Source organism: Symphodus melops (assembly GCF_947650265.1).
Source record: "Symphodus melops genome assembly, chromosome: 3".
NCBI lineage: Eukaryota > Metazoa > Chordata > Actinopteri > Labriformes > Labridae > Symphodus > Symphodus melops.
The window spans coordinates 13,257,821-13,276,433 of NC_136693.1; the positions used below are offsets into that span (position 1 = coordinate 13,257,821).

Genomic DNA, 18,613 nt, shown 5'->3' on the forward strand with positions numbered 1-18,613 from the left:
AGTATTTTACTGAAGTTAGAGCAACATTGACTTCCAAAGATTCTGATGGTTAGACATGTAGCGCATACTGGCGATTCTTCAAGCATGTCCCATGTCTGTATTGTGCCCTCCATGAAATCACTGAGGAAAATAGAGGTGATGCTATTAAAAGAGGCCTGCAGGAGCGAGAAGGTAATTGGCTTAAATGGTCACATGCTTATAAACATAGGATTTAGTTTTAAATAATTATTTCGATGGCTCACTATTATTTGTGTTTCAATATGCATTCAGTGGTTCAATTGGTCAAATTGGAGTTTGGAACTAAATAAAGGTAGTGAAGTGACAAGTACAACATACTGTTCTTAAATACAACACAAAACTCATTCCTTTATGAAAAAAAACAGTTGAATAAACTTTTTTTTTTAAATAAATACATTGTGCAATAGAGCCCACACACATTGGAATCTTTTCGTGTGTAAAAAAAGATTGTTTTACTGTGAATTGAACTGTAAGTCCAGCTCCTCCTTTTAGCAGCTCCTGGTGATAAGCAGCTCCACCTGTCCCTGCCCTTAGAGGACGGCCCGCCCTGTGAAAGTACAGCTCTCAGAACATGAGGCACGGAGCAGGGAGGAGGCTGAAATGTGGACTGACAGGTCTGATGGGAACTCACAGAGAGAGGTAGTCAGGGTGAAGAAAGCCTGTCAGTCAGGTAGAGTTAGGAGCAGTCTGGCTGGAATTAAGACAATGACATATTTGTGTTTGTGTTGTTGAGTGTGACACTGGATTGTATCTGTCTCAGAGGGGCCCTGTGGACTCCAAACAGCAGTAGCAGCAGACTTGACAGAGTGGAATTTCCCTATTTTCTCCTGGCTGAAGCTGGGGGCAGATGGTCGTTTTGAGAGTTTGAACAGAACTCAGGAAGGAGAGAGAGAGAGGAAGGGTGGGAGGAGGTCGAGAGGGAGAGGAAGACAGGCAAGGAGTGGACAGAAGAGGAGACATGCATCGCTACGGCTCGGGACGAAGTGTTTCCACCACCACCACCACTACAGAGGACTCTCCTGAGTATTCAAGTGAGGTAAGAAGTCTCTGACAAATCAAGACACTGAAAGTCCCTTCTACTCTCTCTCTTGTCTTTTTGTATTGTAAACAGTCCAATGTTTGTTTCCTCCCTTTTCTTGTTGCTTGTCTGTATGCAGAAAACTAGTTTTTGAGTCCCAGCTTACTTTTTCTGCCTCCTGATCGTGTGAAAGTTCCTGTTTGTCAGAGGATGTGTTCCCTCACAAGAGCATGTAATGAGAGCTGATTGTGCAGGAGGCAGGGCTGTCATGTTTATTTGAACAGCACTCTGATAAAACAGGCCTTTGTACTATAGCTTTAAACTTATTCCCATTGTTTTCTGTTGAAGAAAGAAGGCATTATGACTTTATATCTTCTTTCTTTAAAATTCTAGTTGTGTAGTAATGTGGTTTTATATGGTTTAATGTCTGCAGTATTTTATTTTTACTTATTTCTTAATTTCTTAAAAATCTTCAAAGAACCTCAAAGTACAACTTTTTGGTTTCCTTCACAACCAAAACATAGCTGTCACTGTGCAGTAAACATTACAATGGATGTGTCTGTGTACTGTTCCAAGCATTTACATACACTTTGTTTGTAATTCTGTTTTCTATAAATAAACCCGAGATGGTTGCTGGCAATGAAGTCTGTGACATGTGTCAACTTTTCTTTGCAATTTTCAGTTTCAGAGCTGTTTTCATTTTGGCACTTCTAACTTTGCTCATGATGACATAATGCACAAAATCATTTGCGTGCAGAACATAATTTATTTGCCTTTTGTCTGTTTGTCTTTCTCAGAGGAGGACCAGGCGCCTCAGGTTAACTCTACACGCCGGTGATAATGGAAACAGGGAGGCAAAAACCTCAAACTCAGGCACAGTAAGTCTTATATCTACCTCATTTGAATGCACACAATTAAATGTGCTTTTTTCTACCTATAAGTCTTATTTGACAGCCATATATAGGAAAAGGAATAGAATTACGATAAACCTCTTTACTCTATTGACCACTATAGCTACCTATATGATGATACACACCAAATAACTCTCACAAATATTGATATTAAATGATACACGTTCAATGTTAAATTCATCCTTCAAAAAAGACATACCTCCTCAATATGGTAGAGACACTGAGATTTATGGGTTTTTTTCATCTGGGCCGGTTATGCAATCATGACAGGAGGGTGTGTGTGTGTGTGTGTGTGTGTGTGTGTGTGCACGCACAGCTGTTTCACATTTACTTCAATGCTCAACTCTGACTCTGTATTGTAAATGTACTTCATACAATAGAACACATTATAAATACTTGCACTGAAGAGACAATAGCCTACATCTGATTCATAAGACACCTACGAGCTGAAAAAGCACACATTGAAATACTGTCTGAAAACAGAGCTGGTAATGTTATGACATTTGCTTATTGAAGTGCAGAACTGAACTCTGTATTAATCATGTGTGTTTTGTGACTGTGGGTAAAGTAAATGCTGCAGGCTGTGTGGGTGTTTGCTGTAGGTAACTCTTTGTTTGTGTTCAGGTTATTTGGTTCCAGAGATTGGGACATGAAGACGTTAAGAAGAGCTGAGTGTAGCTTGTTGTTGGCACTGAGAAGGATTTTGTTTAGCCCTTTTCTCTATAAAGCACAGAATCCTTACAGAAACTTTGTGGTTTGTTTTATATGAACCTTGGCCAAGCAGTACGGCGTTCGTCCAGTCACACTGCACTGATAGCACACCTAATCTCTGAATATGTTTCTCTTCTGGAAGGTGTGATCATGACCATTGGAACTGAGGACAGTTGTGTCAAAAGTGAACACATGTGCTTGATGATGACGTGTACGCTAGTGTGTGTTCAGTTGGGACACTTATTCTGCATTCCTAAAGCTGTGCTGCTCGATCTCATGTGTACACATTAGGATCTCTAAAACAAAAGAAAATACAGTTTTTACAGGCAGCCAACTTCCGACAGTAAAAATTAATGTGATTCACAAGGTAGAATAGTGACAATTAAGAAAAGTTACTGAAATAATTACCTTTGAGAAAATGCTTAATGTGCTTTTGGAAAATATGAAGCTACCAGCCAGAAAGCTTAGCCGAGCACAGGGAATGAAAACTGCCAGGCGAAATTAGGTAAACGATCTGTTTTTAATCTGTACCAAAAAAGCTTGCAGAAGTGACATGTTAATGGTGGGGAGAATGAGTAGGTCTATGTAAGTAGCCAAAGAGATGCTAATACGCAGAATGTGATACCCTAGCCATAGCTGGGCTAGTTATTGTTTACAGTTTTAATTCTAAGCTAAGTTACATGACAGCTGGTGATAGCTTCATAGTTACACTACTGTAGAAATATGAAAAAGCAACATTCTCATCTAAGTTTCATCAATATGGTGAGAAATTTACCCCCAAAAATGTTGTAAGTTCCAAAAGAATCCAAAGACACAAGGTTAAATTAAGTGAGATTGCTATAGCTATTGCATATATTGCACAACTTTGAGACCACTTTATGACATCTACAAGGTGAAAATCAACGTTCAAAGGTTAAAAACTCACTTCTTCACCGTTTAATTATTTATTCAGCATTGCGGTAAGAACCATGTACTGGTGCTAATTGCTTGGAAAGGCAGCTCAGTAATTGTTGCAAAACATTTTGTTCAAATACTAGCAACGAGTTCAACAGCTACATGGTGTTGTGTTGGTATGATGTAACAGGCTGTGTTTTATTATATTGATTTGAACACCTGTTTCCTTGAAGGCCAGTGGGTTGAAATTATTTTGTTATTGTTAATAATTTGTTTCAAATCGTTCCATTTTTGATCTGAGATGCAACCTGCAAACAAATGTAGTTTAGTTCAAGTTGTATTTTTATGCCTTTGTAGTGAAACGCAAAATAGGAAAAGGGCTGGCTGAAGGTAATCAAGAAGGAAGGAAATGACAGAAACATTGATATTTTGTTTTTGAAGGAGCGCGGGTTAAAGTGCTTTTCACCATGACATTAGAAAGGGTGTACCCTGCAACCTGACACATCATCAACTCAATCTAACCAGTCACTTTGACCTAGATGACACACACAAAGGACATTGACACACATATAGACATTTCTACACCCCCATTATTGGATTTCATCTCCACAATGGTTGAAAGTCTCTTCAAAGTTAGCATTATTTAGTCCAAAGAGTGAGGGCCTTTGTGTTGTGATTTCAAGGATAAGTTTGAAATGTGTGTCTATAATAAGGAGCTAATTCAATCAGTTAAGTGCTTCACAATGCAGTAATATACAGTCAGCTTATGTGTAACATGTACATTGCCCATTAAAATGTTTGGCAGTAGCATGACATATTCCTATTGCAAACAAGAGAGAAGTTTTACAGATCAGCCAATAATGTCTGAGTGGATGCATTGCCTTATGTCTATGTATTGTGTTATTCTAGCCACAAACATTGTAATGTAACAGGTAAACATTGTCTACCAGTGTACTCAAATAAAGTCATTGTAAAATTAAAAGCAGTGCATACACCATTGTAATACTAAGCTTTCAAAAGAGGAGGCTGCTGTGCTGTTTACACTTGAAGATGGCTGTTCTTTCCTTCCATCTGCTGGAATTCACATCCGCCTATTAGTGAGAACCTTCAGTGTTTCTCAACAGCACGTCCTCTGTAGATGAAGTAGTGGAGAAATGTGAGGCTGTGTTCTGTCCACATGACAACAGAGACGTCTTTGTTCATGTTGCTCCTCACTCTTATCTCTGAGAGAGTCTGGGACTGACGCCGCCTTCCCTCAATATGAATGTTTAGTATGTGTGTGTGTCTAGTATAGTATAGTGCAGTATAGTATGGTATGGTATGTTTAATGTGTGTGTTTGCATGTACAGTATGAATGGCTGCACTGTGCCTTAGTATAAAACAGAAGCAGAGGGTAAAGTTATGTATAATAAATATAAATAAAAATAATGAAACCAGATCTTGATTGTTTCCTTGCATTTTGAGTCTTCAGCAAGACTCAAAATGCAAGGAAGTTGCATTGACTTTTCTACATGTTACCTGAACACTGACAGACTTGAGAGCATGACTGCATCAGAGTCTTTAATACAGTAATTATGAGGACTCTTCTTGGAGGAATGTTTACACAAAATATTAACACTTATTTAATCTTCCAAAACAGCAATGTTGAATGTTTGTTGATTTTTTTTCCCTTCTTGGAGGCGGAGAAAGAGAAGGACGTCAGTGCGTCCTGGAAGAAGAAGAATGGGATGATCCAAAGAGAGAGGCCAGCAGGCAGGGAGTCACCTCAGCAGGTAACTGAGAAATCAACAACAAGAGATATAGGCTTGACTGTTATAATGTTTGTACCTGACGATCCTGAAAATCTGTATCTGAAAAACATGTTTCTGTGCAGGCACCTCCAGCCTGTCATTAATACTACATCTATTGATTTACAGCATGAACAGATGCTTGTTGGTGCCACTGAAAAAGTGTCTCAAGTGATCAGTGTATCCATCTTTATCTATATATCTACAGATTGTTAGAAATAAATAAAATCAAAGACAGAGCCCTAAAATGAGTCCCCTCTGCCCGAACAAAATGTACCTCAAAGCTGAGAGGCACATTTTGTCTGACTGTAGGTCTGAAATATTTATAGAAATTGAATCTCTTTGCTTCAGTTGTGTAATTTATCTGCACCTATGGCTATTATTGTCATTTGTTATTTAGTTCTTTTATAGTCTAAAGTGCTGCCTACTCCTCTGCTGCTGTGCATCTTTTCCCCCTGGTTGCCTGTCTGCTGGAGATACAAAAGGTAGAAACAACAGCAGCTCATGTACTGGGTTGCAGAAACATGACACCTTCAATACACCCTGCACCTTTTTTTTTTTAGCCATTCGTTCCCAGCCTCCTGTTTCAAGCGCTCAGCAGCAGTGCTGGAAATGCCTGATCAAGTGCACATGTGCAGGCATTTGCATCAACACAGCGACACATTTGACGCAACTGAGAGTGTGCATTGTTGGGACACAGATACAACAGAACAGAATGCCATCATAAGTCAGCTGATTGCAGAGTGGCTACAGTAACCTGACCGGGGTTGATCCTGTCTCCCTCAGCACCTTGGGGACATGACCAATGGGGCGGCAGAGACCTCACTGCAGCTTAATGGACCCAAAGTGTACGGCATCGTGCAGAGGATGGGCTCGGACAGAAAGCAGGAGGTGATGGCACGGGAGTGGACGGTCGATCACCTTCAGGATGAGATGAAGTACATCCGGGAGGTGAGTGCAAACAAGCAGCCGAGTCTCAGATCAACACATTGTTGTTTGCGAGAATAATACCTTTCTTTTATTAAGATAATATCTGTATCCTATAAGGGTAATATGTGTACGTTCATTTAACAGGTGAGAGATTCTTTGGAGAAGGTGAGAGAGCGGATGTACGGACAGTTTGGAGGAATGCAGCAATCAATGCAGAAGCTTTCACAGGAAATCAAGGTAATGTTTATATAACACATGACAAGTAAAATCGTCATCATTAAATTCCAGTTTTTGAGGCACTTGGGCCTGAACATGTGTGTCTTCAGGCTGCCAATGCCAGTCGGAGAAGTCTGGAGTCAGAGGTTAGGATCCGGACCAATGCCATGGAGAGCTTTGATCAGATGAACAGCTCGCTCATATCTGCAAACATCGACCTACAGGTAACAAATCCATGTCAATGAACCTGTGAAGACAAGCTCCATGACAGCTGCCTGCCATGCCAGAAAAGGCTGCCTTGATAAATAAAAGAAGTTTCCTTTGCAGAAATCACTGCTGGAGAACTGTCAGAGCAGAGTGGACAAAAGGGACGAGGTGAAGAGTTTGCGGAGCACCTATGAGAAAGCACAACATGCACTCAGAGACAAGGAGAAGGAGCTGGCTGCTGCTCAGGCTGAAAATGAGACTTTGAGACTGCAGGTAATTCTTCTCTGAGCACACACACACACACACATCCTTGTGCAACAGAAGCTTTTAAACATTAAAAGGGAAGCCTTTGTTTTTGAACATTAGTCGAGAAGGCCTCAATGACATGCTGCAGGTTCTACATTTTTTGCAGTGGGTTAATTCAATATCAGAATTGAAATTAAACTGAACTAATCAGCCAATCAAAGTAGTCCTGACTGTTCTGAGCAGGCGTCTTTGGTTAGAAAATGTGTGATGAGCAAAAAAAGAAAAGAGAGAGAACAAAGTACTCACATTTTAAGTAATAAACAAATGTGGAAAATAAGCATTGTGCTTTTGATCCAGCAGATGTAAGAACAGATTGTTTTTAACATAGCAGAGAAACATATCAGCTACATCTGCATATCCGGTATAAATGTGGAATAAAGTAATTGTTTGTACTGTGCTTCATTGTTAAGGTGGAGTCTTCACAGGAGGCCAGCACTCAGGCGCTGCAGGAACTGTCAGCAAAGCTACAGCGCGAGTATGAGGAAAAGCTGCAGGAGGAACAACGGAAACACAGGGAGGAAATTGAAAACCTCCAGGTCTGCATTCTTTACTCCTTATTTATGAAGTCTCACCATTGTATAACAAACTGTTCAAAGTAATGTAGGATCATTTCTCAAATGTTTTTAGTTCTCACATTTTTTTAATGGATGTGGAAAAAAGGAGATGATATCTGAAATTCAATTTTTAAAGCAGTCTTTTATCTAAGCGGAAACGTATTTCTGTTTTCCCAGGCACAACTTGATGAGTACATCAGGCGGCTAGAGGAAGCAGAGACGAACATCAGGATTGCAGAGGCCAAGATTGCAGAGAGGGACCAGAGGATCATTGAATTGGACCGTCTATTAGACTGTATGGGCAAGGTAGGGCCACAGTTTAATCAAACAAAAGTCCAGCCAGCCTCACTCCTTGCAGATAATAAACTCTTCATGAACAATTCAATTTACAGGAAAAGAGTCAACTCCACCAGAAGCTGCAGGACTGTGAGCATCGTCTACGCCTGTTGGAACTGACAGACACGACAGATGCTAATGTAGCCAAAAGGTTAAAGAAATATTTGCATTTTTGTAGTTCAACATTAACAACCCTTCTTCATGAGCACCGTTTTTTTTTTTGTCAGTTGTTCAATCAAAAAGCTTCAGGTACCTTACAATGAGGTCTTTAAGCTTTACATCAAACTTTTATGCATTCGAATTATCCCTTTACTTCAGGACAATACAGACAAAAGTGACTCTTACTTCAGACACCACATAAAGTAAGAGTACATTAAAGATTTGTAGTGTTGCATTTTAGTCCACAAATGATTATGTTTCAATACCTATCTTTAAGTCTGTAGTCCATGATCTAAAGGCATCTGACCTGGTTGCATATTTCTGTATAAGGCTTGAAGGTACATATTTCTGGGTTTAACCGCATGCTGGTCCTGTTTAGGTCCAAAGAGCTTCAGTCTGAAGCTGTGAATCTCAAAGAGAGGATCAAACACTTAAACGACATGGTGTTCTGCCAGCAGAGAAAAGTCAAAGGAATGATTGAAGAGGTATGGAGTATATTTTTTCTGTTTTAACACTTTTTTTGCCCTCTGTTCTGTTTTTGTTTCTATTACTGGGTGTGGATGAGAGGCAAAATCAGCTGATGTTTGTTTTACCATCCAGAGGATATAAAACTACATATGATGTTGAGTGATAAAAGGGTGTGGTATTTTCAAAGCTTAGAGGATAAGATTCATACACATATTGTAAGGATTACGGGATTAGTGATTAAAAAGCCTTATTGGAATCAAAAATGGCCTTTAGAGTTCATAATTCACTTATTCCTATAGATAAGTTCTTCTTATGTTCAGCATACATCATAACATGCGGGATGGTAAACTTATTTTTTGCCAACCCTAATGCATAGAAAGACTTGTTGAAAATCTAGGTTATTTGATAATATTAAAAATAAGAAGAGTAGAGATGGTGTTTCATCCGTCCATTGGCAATTAATACATTTCATTGAATATGTTTCGATTAAAGAACAAAAACAAAGAATCAGGATCAAATTTGAAGCTTTTCTTGAATTAGTACAACAACCCTCCTTATTGAGAGAATATTTCAAGGAAAATGTTTAACAGATTACACAATTCCTGCCAAAACAACATACATACATCGTACTGTAACATCCCTGAATTAGATAAAATGAACTGGGCATAAGTTAGATCTTTGGATGAATATTATATATTTTTTTATTCATTGTTGTCTACTGTAAAGGTTGGCACACTGCGGTCTCAGGTCGCTCAGAAGGATATGTTCATCTCAGAGCTCCTGGACAGAATCGCAATAGTGGAGTGTGAGGTAAGTTGCTTACCGTGTTTCATTGTGTGGTGTGGTTTTCTATTGCATGGCTACATGCTTCATGATGATCCTGGGGTTGCTGAGTGCTAAATAGCCTAAACTTTCAACAATGTCTGTGTTGTTTCCTTGTGTCACTGCAACTATCAAATCACTTTGCATGTATCTGACCTGACAGTGTTGTTTCATCTTCTTCTTTTCCTAGAATAATGAATTAGAAGACAAGCTGAAGTATTTTATGTCCACACAGAATAGGCCCAGAGAGGCTTTGGAAAGCAGGGAGATAGGATTAGGCTGCGACCTGCTCCCCAGGTAAGAAGGGGTTGTGGGGACATATGTTTTGTAGCATATAGTGATATTTGGTGCTTCCTTCAGTGGTGTTTCATCAATTTGGTGTCTCAATGTGCATCTGCAGAGATGAAGCTCAAAGGTTTGATGTTGAACAGAGTGAATCAAGTCACCTCCATCCCATAAAACATCAACCACTTGCTCAGCCTCCACCACCAGTGAAACTTCAACCGCTTCCTGAAACACCATCTCCACCCTCATCACCTACTCATCCTTCATTTCATTATCAAGCCTCACCACCACCTCAACCTTCATCTCTACCCAAACCCTCACCACCACCTCAAACTTCATCTCTACCCAAACCCTCACCACCACCTCAAACTTCATCTCTACCCAAACCCTCACCACCACCTCAACCTCCATCTGCAACACCCCCCACACAACCTTTAACCCCAAGTCTTCTCCCATCCCCATCACCACCCATCCAACATCCATCCGTCTACCTGACTTCACCCCTCAACCCTAGGACATTCAGGCCTAATAACCCTCCGCCCAGCAGGCTGGAGTCAAGTTTACTGAGGTACACTCCTCTTGAGTACAGTCGCTTTCTGCAGTCCAACCCTTCATTGACAAGTGGGACATTCCCTTATACCCGCCAGCCTGAGTCTGAGCCTCCTGTGAGTCCAGTCCAATCCCGAGATGAGGTGGATGCGGAGACAAACACAGAAACTCAATCAAGTGCAAGGGAATCCATTTCATCCGTGTCCTCTGCTAGACCGAGATCAAGGGCACCTCAGGCTTACACACCATTCATGAAACTCATGGAAATAACTGCAAATATCAAAATAGAGTAATATTCCGACTATTTGGGAAATGCTTGTTCTTGTTCAGAGTTGCACAAGATACTGTATCAAGGACCTCTCCTCTCTTATTGAAATAAGAAGCTACAGCAGAAGTTTAACTTAGCTTAACAACTGTAAACAGTGGAAAAAGCTAAACTGATATGCTACAAAGAAAACTTTATACCTACTTGAACTCTAAAACTGACAAATGTATAGGCTATATTTAATTTGTTTAATCTGTAAAAGCCACAAGGGGTAGAACAGCAACTCTGTGGTTTCATGGTTGGTCGAAAATGTGGGACTATTTCTTGGCAGGGAGCAGTGACTTCCTGAATCCAATAGTAGCAACACTTGAATTTAATAAATTAAACAATTAAATAAGTGCGCTATAGAGGTGCTGTTGATAGCAAGCAGTTACCTGTGTTCTTAGTCGTTTTACTATAATTATAGCATAAACAACAACTGATCAGCTTCATACAGACATTGTACATACCAATGTACTCATCAACAAAAAGCATGAAAAAAAAAGTTAGGTTTAAATCAACTTCTGTTAATCCTGAGAAACTCTGAGAACTTCATCCCAGTCCTACCTGGACTTTTCTGTACTAAAAGTTAAACTGAACTGAGCCTGAGAGATGCTAACAGGCTTTTTCTGGGGCTATGGATTTATTTTCCAGTTTTTGCAGTATTTATGTGAAGGTAGAGGTAGCTACAATAAACTTAACATAAATTAATAAGAGTATGTCAAGACTGTTTGATATTTATGAAACTGCAGCTAAGAAACAGTCAGGAGTTACTGTGGTTACATTACCTTACGAGAGCCGCATTTTACATCTCTTTAACACTCACACTTTTAAAACACTCAAAGTTGTCTTAACATGTCAATTGAAAAATGAAGAATATGATTCCGGACTATGATGTATACTTTGCTTGTTGGGTTTCAGCCTGTTTGCACATAGCATTATTATTGATAAATTGCTTTAGGTTGTAAATAATTTTAAAATTCTATAAAAACAAAACAAAATTGTGTGAAACATGTATTGACAGATTATATTTGTTTTGTTTACAGTGAATGTACACTACTTATTCAGTCTTATATGAAGGTTCAGGTTATAGTATGTGTTTTCTTATAAATTTTATACTGGCTCTGTACAAATTGAAGGAATATTATTTTCTTATTGTCACATTATGTACAAAATATTTATTAACATGTGTTGTGCCTTTGTGAACAGCCCACTATCGGATACTGGTGGTGGGAATGAATCTCTTGAGATTTGTAACAGGGGTTTGTGGAAATAGATATTATAAAGTACTCTTGCTATTGAAAAAAATGTTCAATCACTTTAAAAATATTGACCTTATTGAGGTGACTGCCATTCCTGAGCCACAGGCACTTGAGTATTATCCAGCTGTTGTCTGCACTGCCAGAACTGTTTGAAAAGCTTTGAGATGTGCCTTTTTCTTGACAATACATATCATTCAAGAGGCCAGCGTATGATTGGGAAATAAAGACTTTACTTCATATATAAAGATGTCCTCATTGTCTCAACACATCAACACAACATCTGAATCTTTTGTCTTTTTAAACATTCATTTTTCATTTTAGACGTTTTTTTCTTTAATTCATTTTTTTGTGTGTAGTACATGATATAGTGTCTGTGAAATTGTTGATAGGAATTTGATAATTTAGATTGAAAAGGGAAAATTTCCAAAACTTCCAAAGTCTTGAAGAATGCAAAAATGATAGAATTATATTTACAGAATTACAATCAGGATTAATTATTTGGTTAATCTATAGGATGAGGTAAGGATGATGCTGCAAAATAGGTAGGCTAAGAGGAAACATTCAATGACCATTTATGTGTTGGACAGAGCCTATATAAAATTGCACTATAATATATCAATATATAAGATAAGATAAGATAATCCTTTATTCATCTTACGAGCGGAGAAATTTACAGTGTTACAGCAGCAAAGCAGGATAGCAGAAGAAAATCACACAGTGCAAAAAAATTAAAATAGATAAAAATATAAGTGTAGAAAAAAAACATGCATCAAAAACAGTTATCAAGAGCGAGTACGAAAAAGAAATGTGCATCAATTAAACAGCTATTAAAAAACATGCCTCAGAAAGGAACAGTTGAAATGCCAGTAACTTAAAGATGTAAGTCTGTATAAACAGTATGAACACTATCATGCACACTGTGCAGAACCAACATATTCTGTTCTTATTCTATTTTTTAAATGTTCACTGAGAATAACATCTAACTGAGCAGCCACAGTTAAAAGTGAAGCTGACTTTGAACTCAGTGGGATTGAAAGAACAAGTGGTGAAAGTTATTATTATTATTATTATTATTATTATCATTATTATTATTATTATTATTATTATTATTATTATTATCATTATTATTATTATTATTATTCTTTGAGAGGAGTGAGATATGGGTTGACAAAGAGGTTTGGGAAACTTCTAGAAGCTTTTGCGCCTTTAAATTAGGTGCTGACGACAACTTTTGATCTACAGAGGGCAGCAAGTAGTCACCCTTTGCGACTATGATTTAGATAAAAGAAATGCATTATCCTCTTATGTGCAGTGGGTGGCGGTAGAGCGACAACTCAAATATTAAGATATCCACAGAAGAAGAAGAGGAGCTTTGAGATGTTGTTGACATGTGTATAAAAACTATGATAAAAACGTGAATTTACCTCCTGTAGAGGACTTTAAGTTCTCTGATCGTTAAAAATTAATCATCTGGAGTAGGTTCAGCAGGTTATCTTGAGACTTCAGTTCATTGAGAAAGTTTTAAATTGAATCGATAGCTCATTTGTGAATGGCTGTAGCTAGCTGTCACTAGCTAACAGTGATGTCCTCGTCGTGGACAGGAGGGCGCCAGGGACAGGTGGGAGACCTGAGACACCTGAGCAAAGAAGACCTCCAAGAGCTGCTCCAGCGACAGGAACACATACTCTCTAACAAGTGAGTCCACTCGGGTTCGATTGTGTGTTTTTCCTTTTCCTGTGTACATATGACAGAAACGGTACAAACTAGTCTAAGTTTAACACACACACACCCTGTGTAGTTTAAAGTTTGAGTTAAAGAAGAAATGAGGTAAAACGTGTTAAAGCTAATGAGAGCGTCAGGATGACTTTTTAGGTCGACCCGTCTCCAAATAACAGAGCACAGATATAAAGCTTCCTACCGAGAGGTCCGGGTCAGTTCGGTTCGGTACCCTGTGGAACGGTAACAAATAAAAGACCCGTACCTTCCTGTTCTTTTGTTACCCTTCTGTTAGGGTGCCAAGGGTACCGATCCTGCCTTAAAGATATCATCTTTTTTCTTCTCAGTAGGGATGTAAAAATGAATCGTGAGGCAGTTAAAAATCAATTCAAAGGTGTTGAGGTTCGATTCGGTTCTCTGGGAAATACATCGCAGTAATATCTTGAAGCGTCAGCAGCTGTAGAGGAGGCGGTTGGTTGTAATCAGGAGGCGTTATCATGGCAGTGGAAGCATTTTGGCTTCTTGAGACAGAAAATGAAAGACGAAAAACTGAGTGCAAATATGACAAGACAGAGATCTTCACAAACAGCACAACCACCAAGATGCTGCATTTAATCAACAGCGCAATTGGGATGCTCAAATCACCTCCAGATCCTCCTTAAAATAACGAGAGAGAATCGTATTATTAACTCAGTATTGTGTATCGTATCGTGAGTTGAGTGAATCATTTAATCCCTACTTTTCAGTAAAATACTGTGAAAACAAAATAATACAAGGCCGCAACACACTTCATATTATTACCCTACAAGCAAGATCAAGAAATGAAACTAAGACCTGCATTCTGCCAATTTATGCACTTTTTTTTGCATTTCAGATTGTAATTTTTTTTTCTCCCCCAAGTGTTTACAATGTTCTGAAACGAGTCTAAGATCTGACTTTAAAGATGATGTAGTGGCTGGTAGATATTTTTAGGGAGCTTGTGAGGCAATTTGATAATGAATGGGATTCGATAACAAGTTTGTGTTCAACCCTTTTTGGTCCAAACTAATGGAAGAAAAGTTTGTGCATCACCTTATCATGTTTATAAAAAAACAAATCCTACGTTCCCATGTTGCAAAATAATTCAAACGTATGAGTAACTTATAACTGATGGAGATTCAATCAGTATGCTTTACAGTTAAGATGTTTTTGTCCTTAGAGGCGGATTTTAGTGCGATTGAAGGAACAGACTGCTCAGAATACAAGACAATGATTATACAGCAGTGTAACTTCAGATAGTATTAGTGTATAATGTTCATGTTTAAATACTTTTTAATTTTCCATCCGAAACATATATGAATGTAAACCAAAGTAGAGAAGGGACAAAATGACAAAAATTATAAAATAATGGCAAAATATGCAGATAGACATCACATTTGTCTTTGAAGGCCGTTTTGAAACTTGCATGAAGTAATGGTCTTATGTTGTTACCAGGAGGTTGTTGCAGACTCTTCCTGACAAAGGGAAAAAGATTAAAGAATTCGTCGAGAAAGTGCGCCTTGCCGTTCAACTCCACGATGAAGAGGAGAGGAGACGGAGCTTGGTTTCTGCTTTCAGCACAGAGCTACAGTCCAAGTACAAGCAAGCTTTCACCGTGCAACAGCGTGCTCACCCGAACTCACAAGCTCCCTCAAACGAGAACAGACAAAGCGAGCGTGCTGCAGGTGATTCCACACAGGACAGCGAGAGCTCGCCTGCCTCTGTTAGCATGAATGAAAATGACACTTTGGAAGAGCAACAGGACCAGTTTGTCTCCAGTGTGGCTGCTGGGGAAACCATGGAGACGGCTGTTGCTGGGGCCTCTCTGAACTCTGCTGAGACAAAAGAGGGCGACCTTGTGGAGGCCTTGGAAAGGGTCAGACTATCTGAAACTAGTACTGGTTTCAATGGTGAGTCTAAAGACCCAATAAAGAGCACAGCAGGAGAAAATTACTCACTTAAGGAGATACCAAAAAAGCCTCACTTTGTAACTTTCCTGGAAAACAAAGAGAAGACTTCAGCTCCCAGGAAGCAACCATTCAAACCCAATCAGTAAGAGGGCTGTCTTTTATACAATAATATAATATACATTTGTAAATATGTTAAATATTATTTCATGTCTGTGGATTTAAGTAAACACCATATGTGATCATAGTTCTTTCCTTCTCGTCTGTATTTCAAGACTGCTCCACAGAAGTGAAGTCTCACCATCTGGATCCTCTTCACCCAGCCAGTCCTCTGCAGACTCCTCACCACTCCCTGCAAAGGACAGGAGGGAGCGGGACAGAAAACACCTGGATGACATCACTGCAGCCAGACTACCTCCTTTTCACTATAGTCCGGCACAGCTCCTGTCTCTGGAAGAGTCGGTCACACTCATGAGGGATCAAACCAAGAAGCAGCAGGTTAGCGTCGCTAAATCCTCAGCACACTTCTCCCATAATTGATGTATACGAAAAAACTGTGAGCAGACTGACCGGGGTAGACTTGTTAAGCTGCTATATGCAAATGTGTGGCTCCTTTTCTTCAAGGTTGGTATCTTATTGAATTTGAATGTATTGCGTCCACCCATAGAGAATAACAAGCATTTGAAGGACATGCAGGCTGAGACACGCCTTTGCATTGTTTTGAATGTCCGGTTTAAGGTAGAGAGGAGACATTAGCATTAAGATAAGTGTCCAAGGAATCCAATAGCAAAAGCAGAGAGGCTGATTTAGAAACACTACTATATTTGAAATGATGAGAAAGAATGATTCTGCCCTGCATCTTCTTTCATTTCCCACAAAGTTCACAGTGTACATGGTTGAAAAGCCAGAATATGTAACAAAGTGCCATACATGCAGAACCAGCTAATGCATCTTTCCTGCAAAAGTGGATCTTCTTCAATTCTTCTACCGAATAAATGTGCTTTTTTTTTTTTTTTTTTGCCTAACCTCTCCTGCACTGGTCTCATTGAAGTTAAGGAGTTATTTACAGAGCTTAAGGCATTTCAACACAGCTTTAGCATTGTAACAGTTTACAAAGATGTATTTTTATTTGTTTTAATATTTTGGTATTTTGTTATAGTCTTAGTTCATGTTGAAAAAACTTGAAAACAATGGTTCACATCAGATCCCTTCTTCAGCTCTAGAGGGCAGTGTTCAGTTGTTTCACGCTTCAAGTATCTATCCCATCCAAAGTTGACTTAGGAGCCAAACGTCAAACAGTGAGCTGCTGTCGGCTTACAGGGGCCTGTTAAGCTTATTATTACTTCTTTTACCAAGAGTCTAATATCTATAGCTGTGCTGCCTGATGATAATGTGCTTGTTTTTCTGTTACCAGCCTATTCATGTCAACTTTTTCTCTGTATTCTGTTTAATTTCAGGAGTTGCAGGCCAAGCTAGCCGCCCAGAAACTGTCTGAGGGATTGAAGATCTCTATGGGGAGCTACACTCCTGACGGTGGCCCCATGGCTGCCTACAGAGAGGTTCACGATGAAGCAGCCCAGCTCTCCTCAGAGGAGGACTGATCCTGGAAGGCCAGAGCTGGGAAAACCAGAAATACCTTGGCCCTGAGGGAAACAGGCTTTGGACCCTGCAATCAGGAGCCATCAAACAGGATTTTCACTCCAAGGACAAGAATTCTTAAGAGAGGAAAAAGTCTTAACGGTGTGCAGGCAACGTTTGTATCCCAGACTCAGCTCAGGCAACTGAAGGGCAGGTTGAGAAACTTCTAGCTAACTCATTCAGTTCAATTTGTATTTGGCCAGTTCTTAAATCTCCTGCAAAAATTATAATGACACCTGATATCAAATGGATTTGTAAGGGTACATTTTAAGCATATTTTGGGAGTGTTTCATACCAGTAAACTGGAATTGACAATGTTATGGCTTTTTAAACCTGAGCTCTTTGGATGTTGGATTTCTTTTTGTTTATAATCCGTCATATGCAATTAAAGCTCATCAGCTGTTTGAGCAGACTGTTATTACACAATAATGACTTTTTACAACTTTGTGTGGAAAATAGACACAAGCCTGCAGACAGATGTGGCAGATGTTATATGAAAGTCTGTCTTACAGGATTGAATAAATACATTGGCTTTTCCAAATGGTCGTGTTTGTTCAACGGGGTTTTTCCTTCGTCACAGACGCTGTGAGCTGATGCATCAGCTTATTCAGGAAACAGAACTGATCTCTAACATATTTCTGAATTTCTGTTCACAAGTATGCAGTGGCCTGTTGATGACAACAAAATGCAAGAATATAGAAAAAGAACAATACAGGATTAATGTTGCTCTTAAAGGGCCACTCTTTTTTCATTTGTAGAGTTAATGCCTGTCTTTTTGTGGTTGACCCATAAGAAGACTTTGTGTAGCCGATGCTGTCTGTCCCTCTGACTGTAACAAACTGCGTTCTGATGGCTTTCACCAGTGTGCTCTTTTCTTTTGTTGTACTGTGGAGATGTACATCGAAGGAACAAGCTGGAGTTGCCCTGATCACAAGGTATAATGCAAAGGATAAATACTCCATGTTACAAACTGAATGCCTCAAGGTGTTTTAGCAACAGAAACACAAATGAGTTCAAAAAGTTATCAGACTAAGACTCATCTATTCGCAGTCATCTGTTAGTTTTGAACGAGAAGCAAAAATGTGTGATAGGTGAAACCTTCAAGTACTGGTATTACACTGTCTTATTTAATGGGCCTAACATTTGCTCTACAATAAAAACACAGGTGCATTACTGAGTTAAATGTGCAGTATTTTCCTTCAAAAGAAATGCCCAAAAATATGGATTACTTATAATGCAACACAAATGTGTGCTTCAGTAAAGCACTCTTACCTTCCCACACCTGGGTTGCCTTTGTTGAAATTTCACTGACAAATAGATACAAACTAATTAGTGTCAGACTTTCATTTTATTAAGTTCATTCATGTGCAAAATAAACCTTAAGCAGATATCAGTTTCAGCTCGCAGTGAAGCTACGGTCAGATGCAGGCAGGGATTTTCTTAAACCCTGCAGATGTTATCAGGCTGGGATCTGTGACACACTTGATAAGATTAATGCGGGGCTTGTGAAATATTGAAGCTCGATGGCTGAGACATCTGGACTGCATTTGGAGCATGTTGTTGCTCGGAATGGCAGGCAATGATGGGACAGCAGCAG

At 39.2% G+C, this 18,613-nt stretch overlaps 2 protein-coding genes across 3 annotated transcripts; both read left to right on the forward strand.

Annotated features, from left to right (window-relative positions):
• Positions 1–619: 619 nt before the first annotated feature.
• On the forward strand, positions 620–11,982 carry myzap (myocardial zonula adherens protein). 2 transcript variants are annotated; one of them, XM_079338873.1, is made up of 14 exons: positions 620–1,054; positions 1,834–1,914; positions 5,232–5,324; positions 6,126–6,290; positions 6,414–6,506; positions 6,596–6,709; positions 6,813–6,965; positions 7,409–7,534; positions 7,730–7,858; positions 7,945–8,039; positions 8,427–8,532; positions 9,242–9,325; positions 9,528–9,634; positions 9,738–11,982. In XM_079338873.1, exons 1-14 carry the CDS (start codon positions 977–979, stop codon positions 10,462–10,464), a joined length of 2,151 nt encoding a protein of 716 aa, XP_079194999.1. In that variant the 5' UTR covers positions 620–976; the 3' UTR covers positions 10,465–11,982. The 2 variants fall into 2 exon arrangements, with proteins under 2 accessions (XP_079194999.1, XP_079195000.1); XM_079338874.1 differs by having other exon boundaries at positions 9,573–9,634.
• Positions 11,983–13,025: 1,043 nt separating this feature from the next.
• On the forward strand, positions 13,026–17,420 carry polr2m (RNA polymerase II subunit M). The gene is made up of 4 exons (XM_079338876.1): positions 13,026–13,432; positions 14,927–15,523; positions 15,654–15,876; positions 16,836–17,420. The coding sequence occupies exons 1-4, from the start codon at positions 13,320–13,322 to the stop codon at positions 16,977–16,979; spliced, it is 1,077 nt and encodes a 358-aa protein (XP_079195002.1). The 5' UTR covers positions 13,026–13,319; the 3' UTR covers positions 16,980–17,420.
• The last annotated feature ends 1,193 nt before the right edge of the window (positions 17,421–18,613 follow it).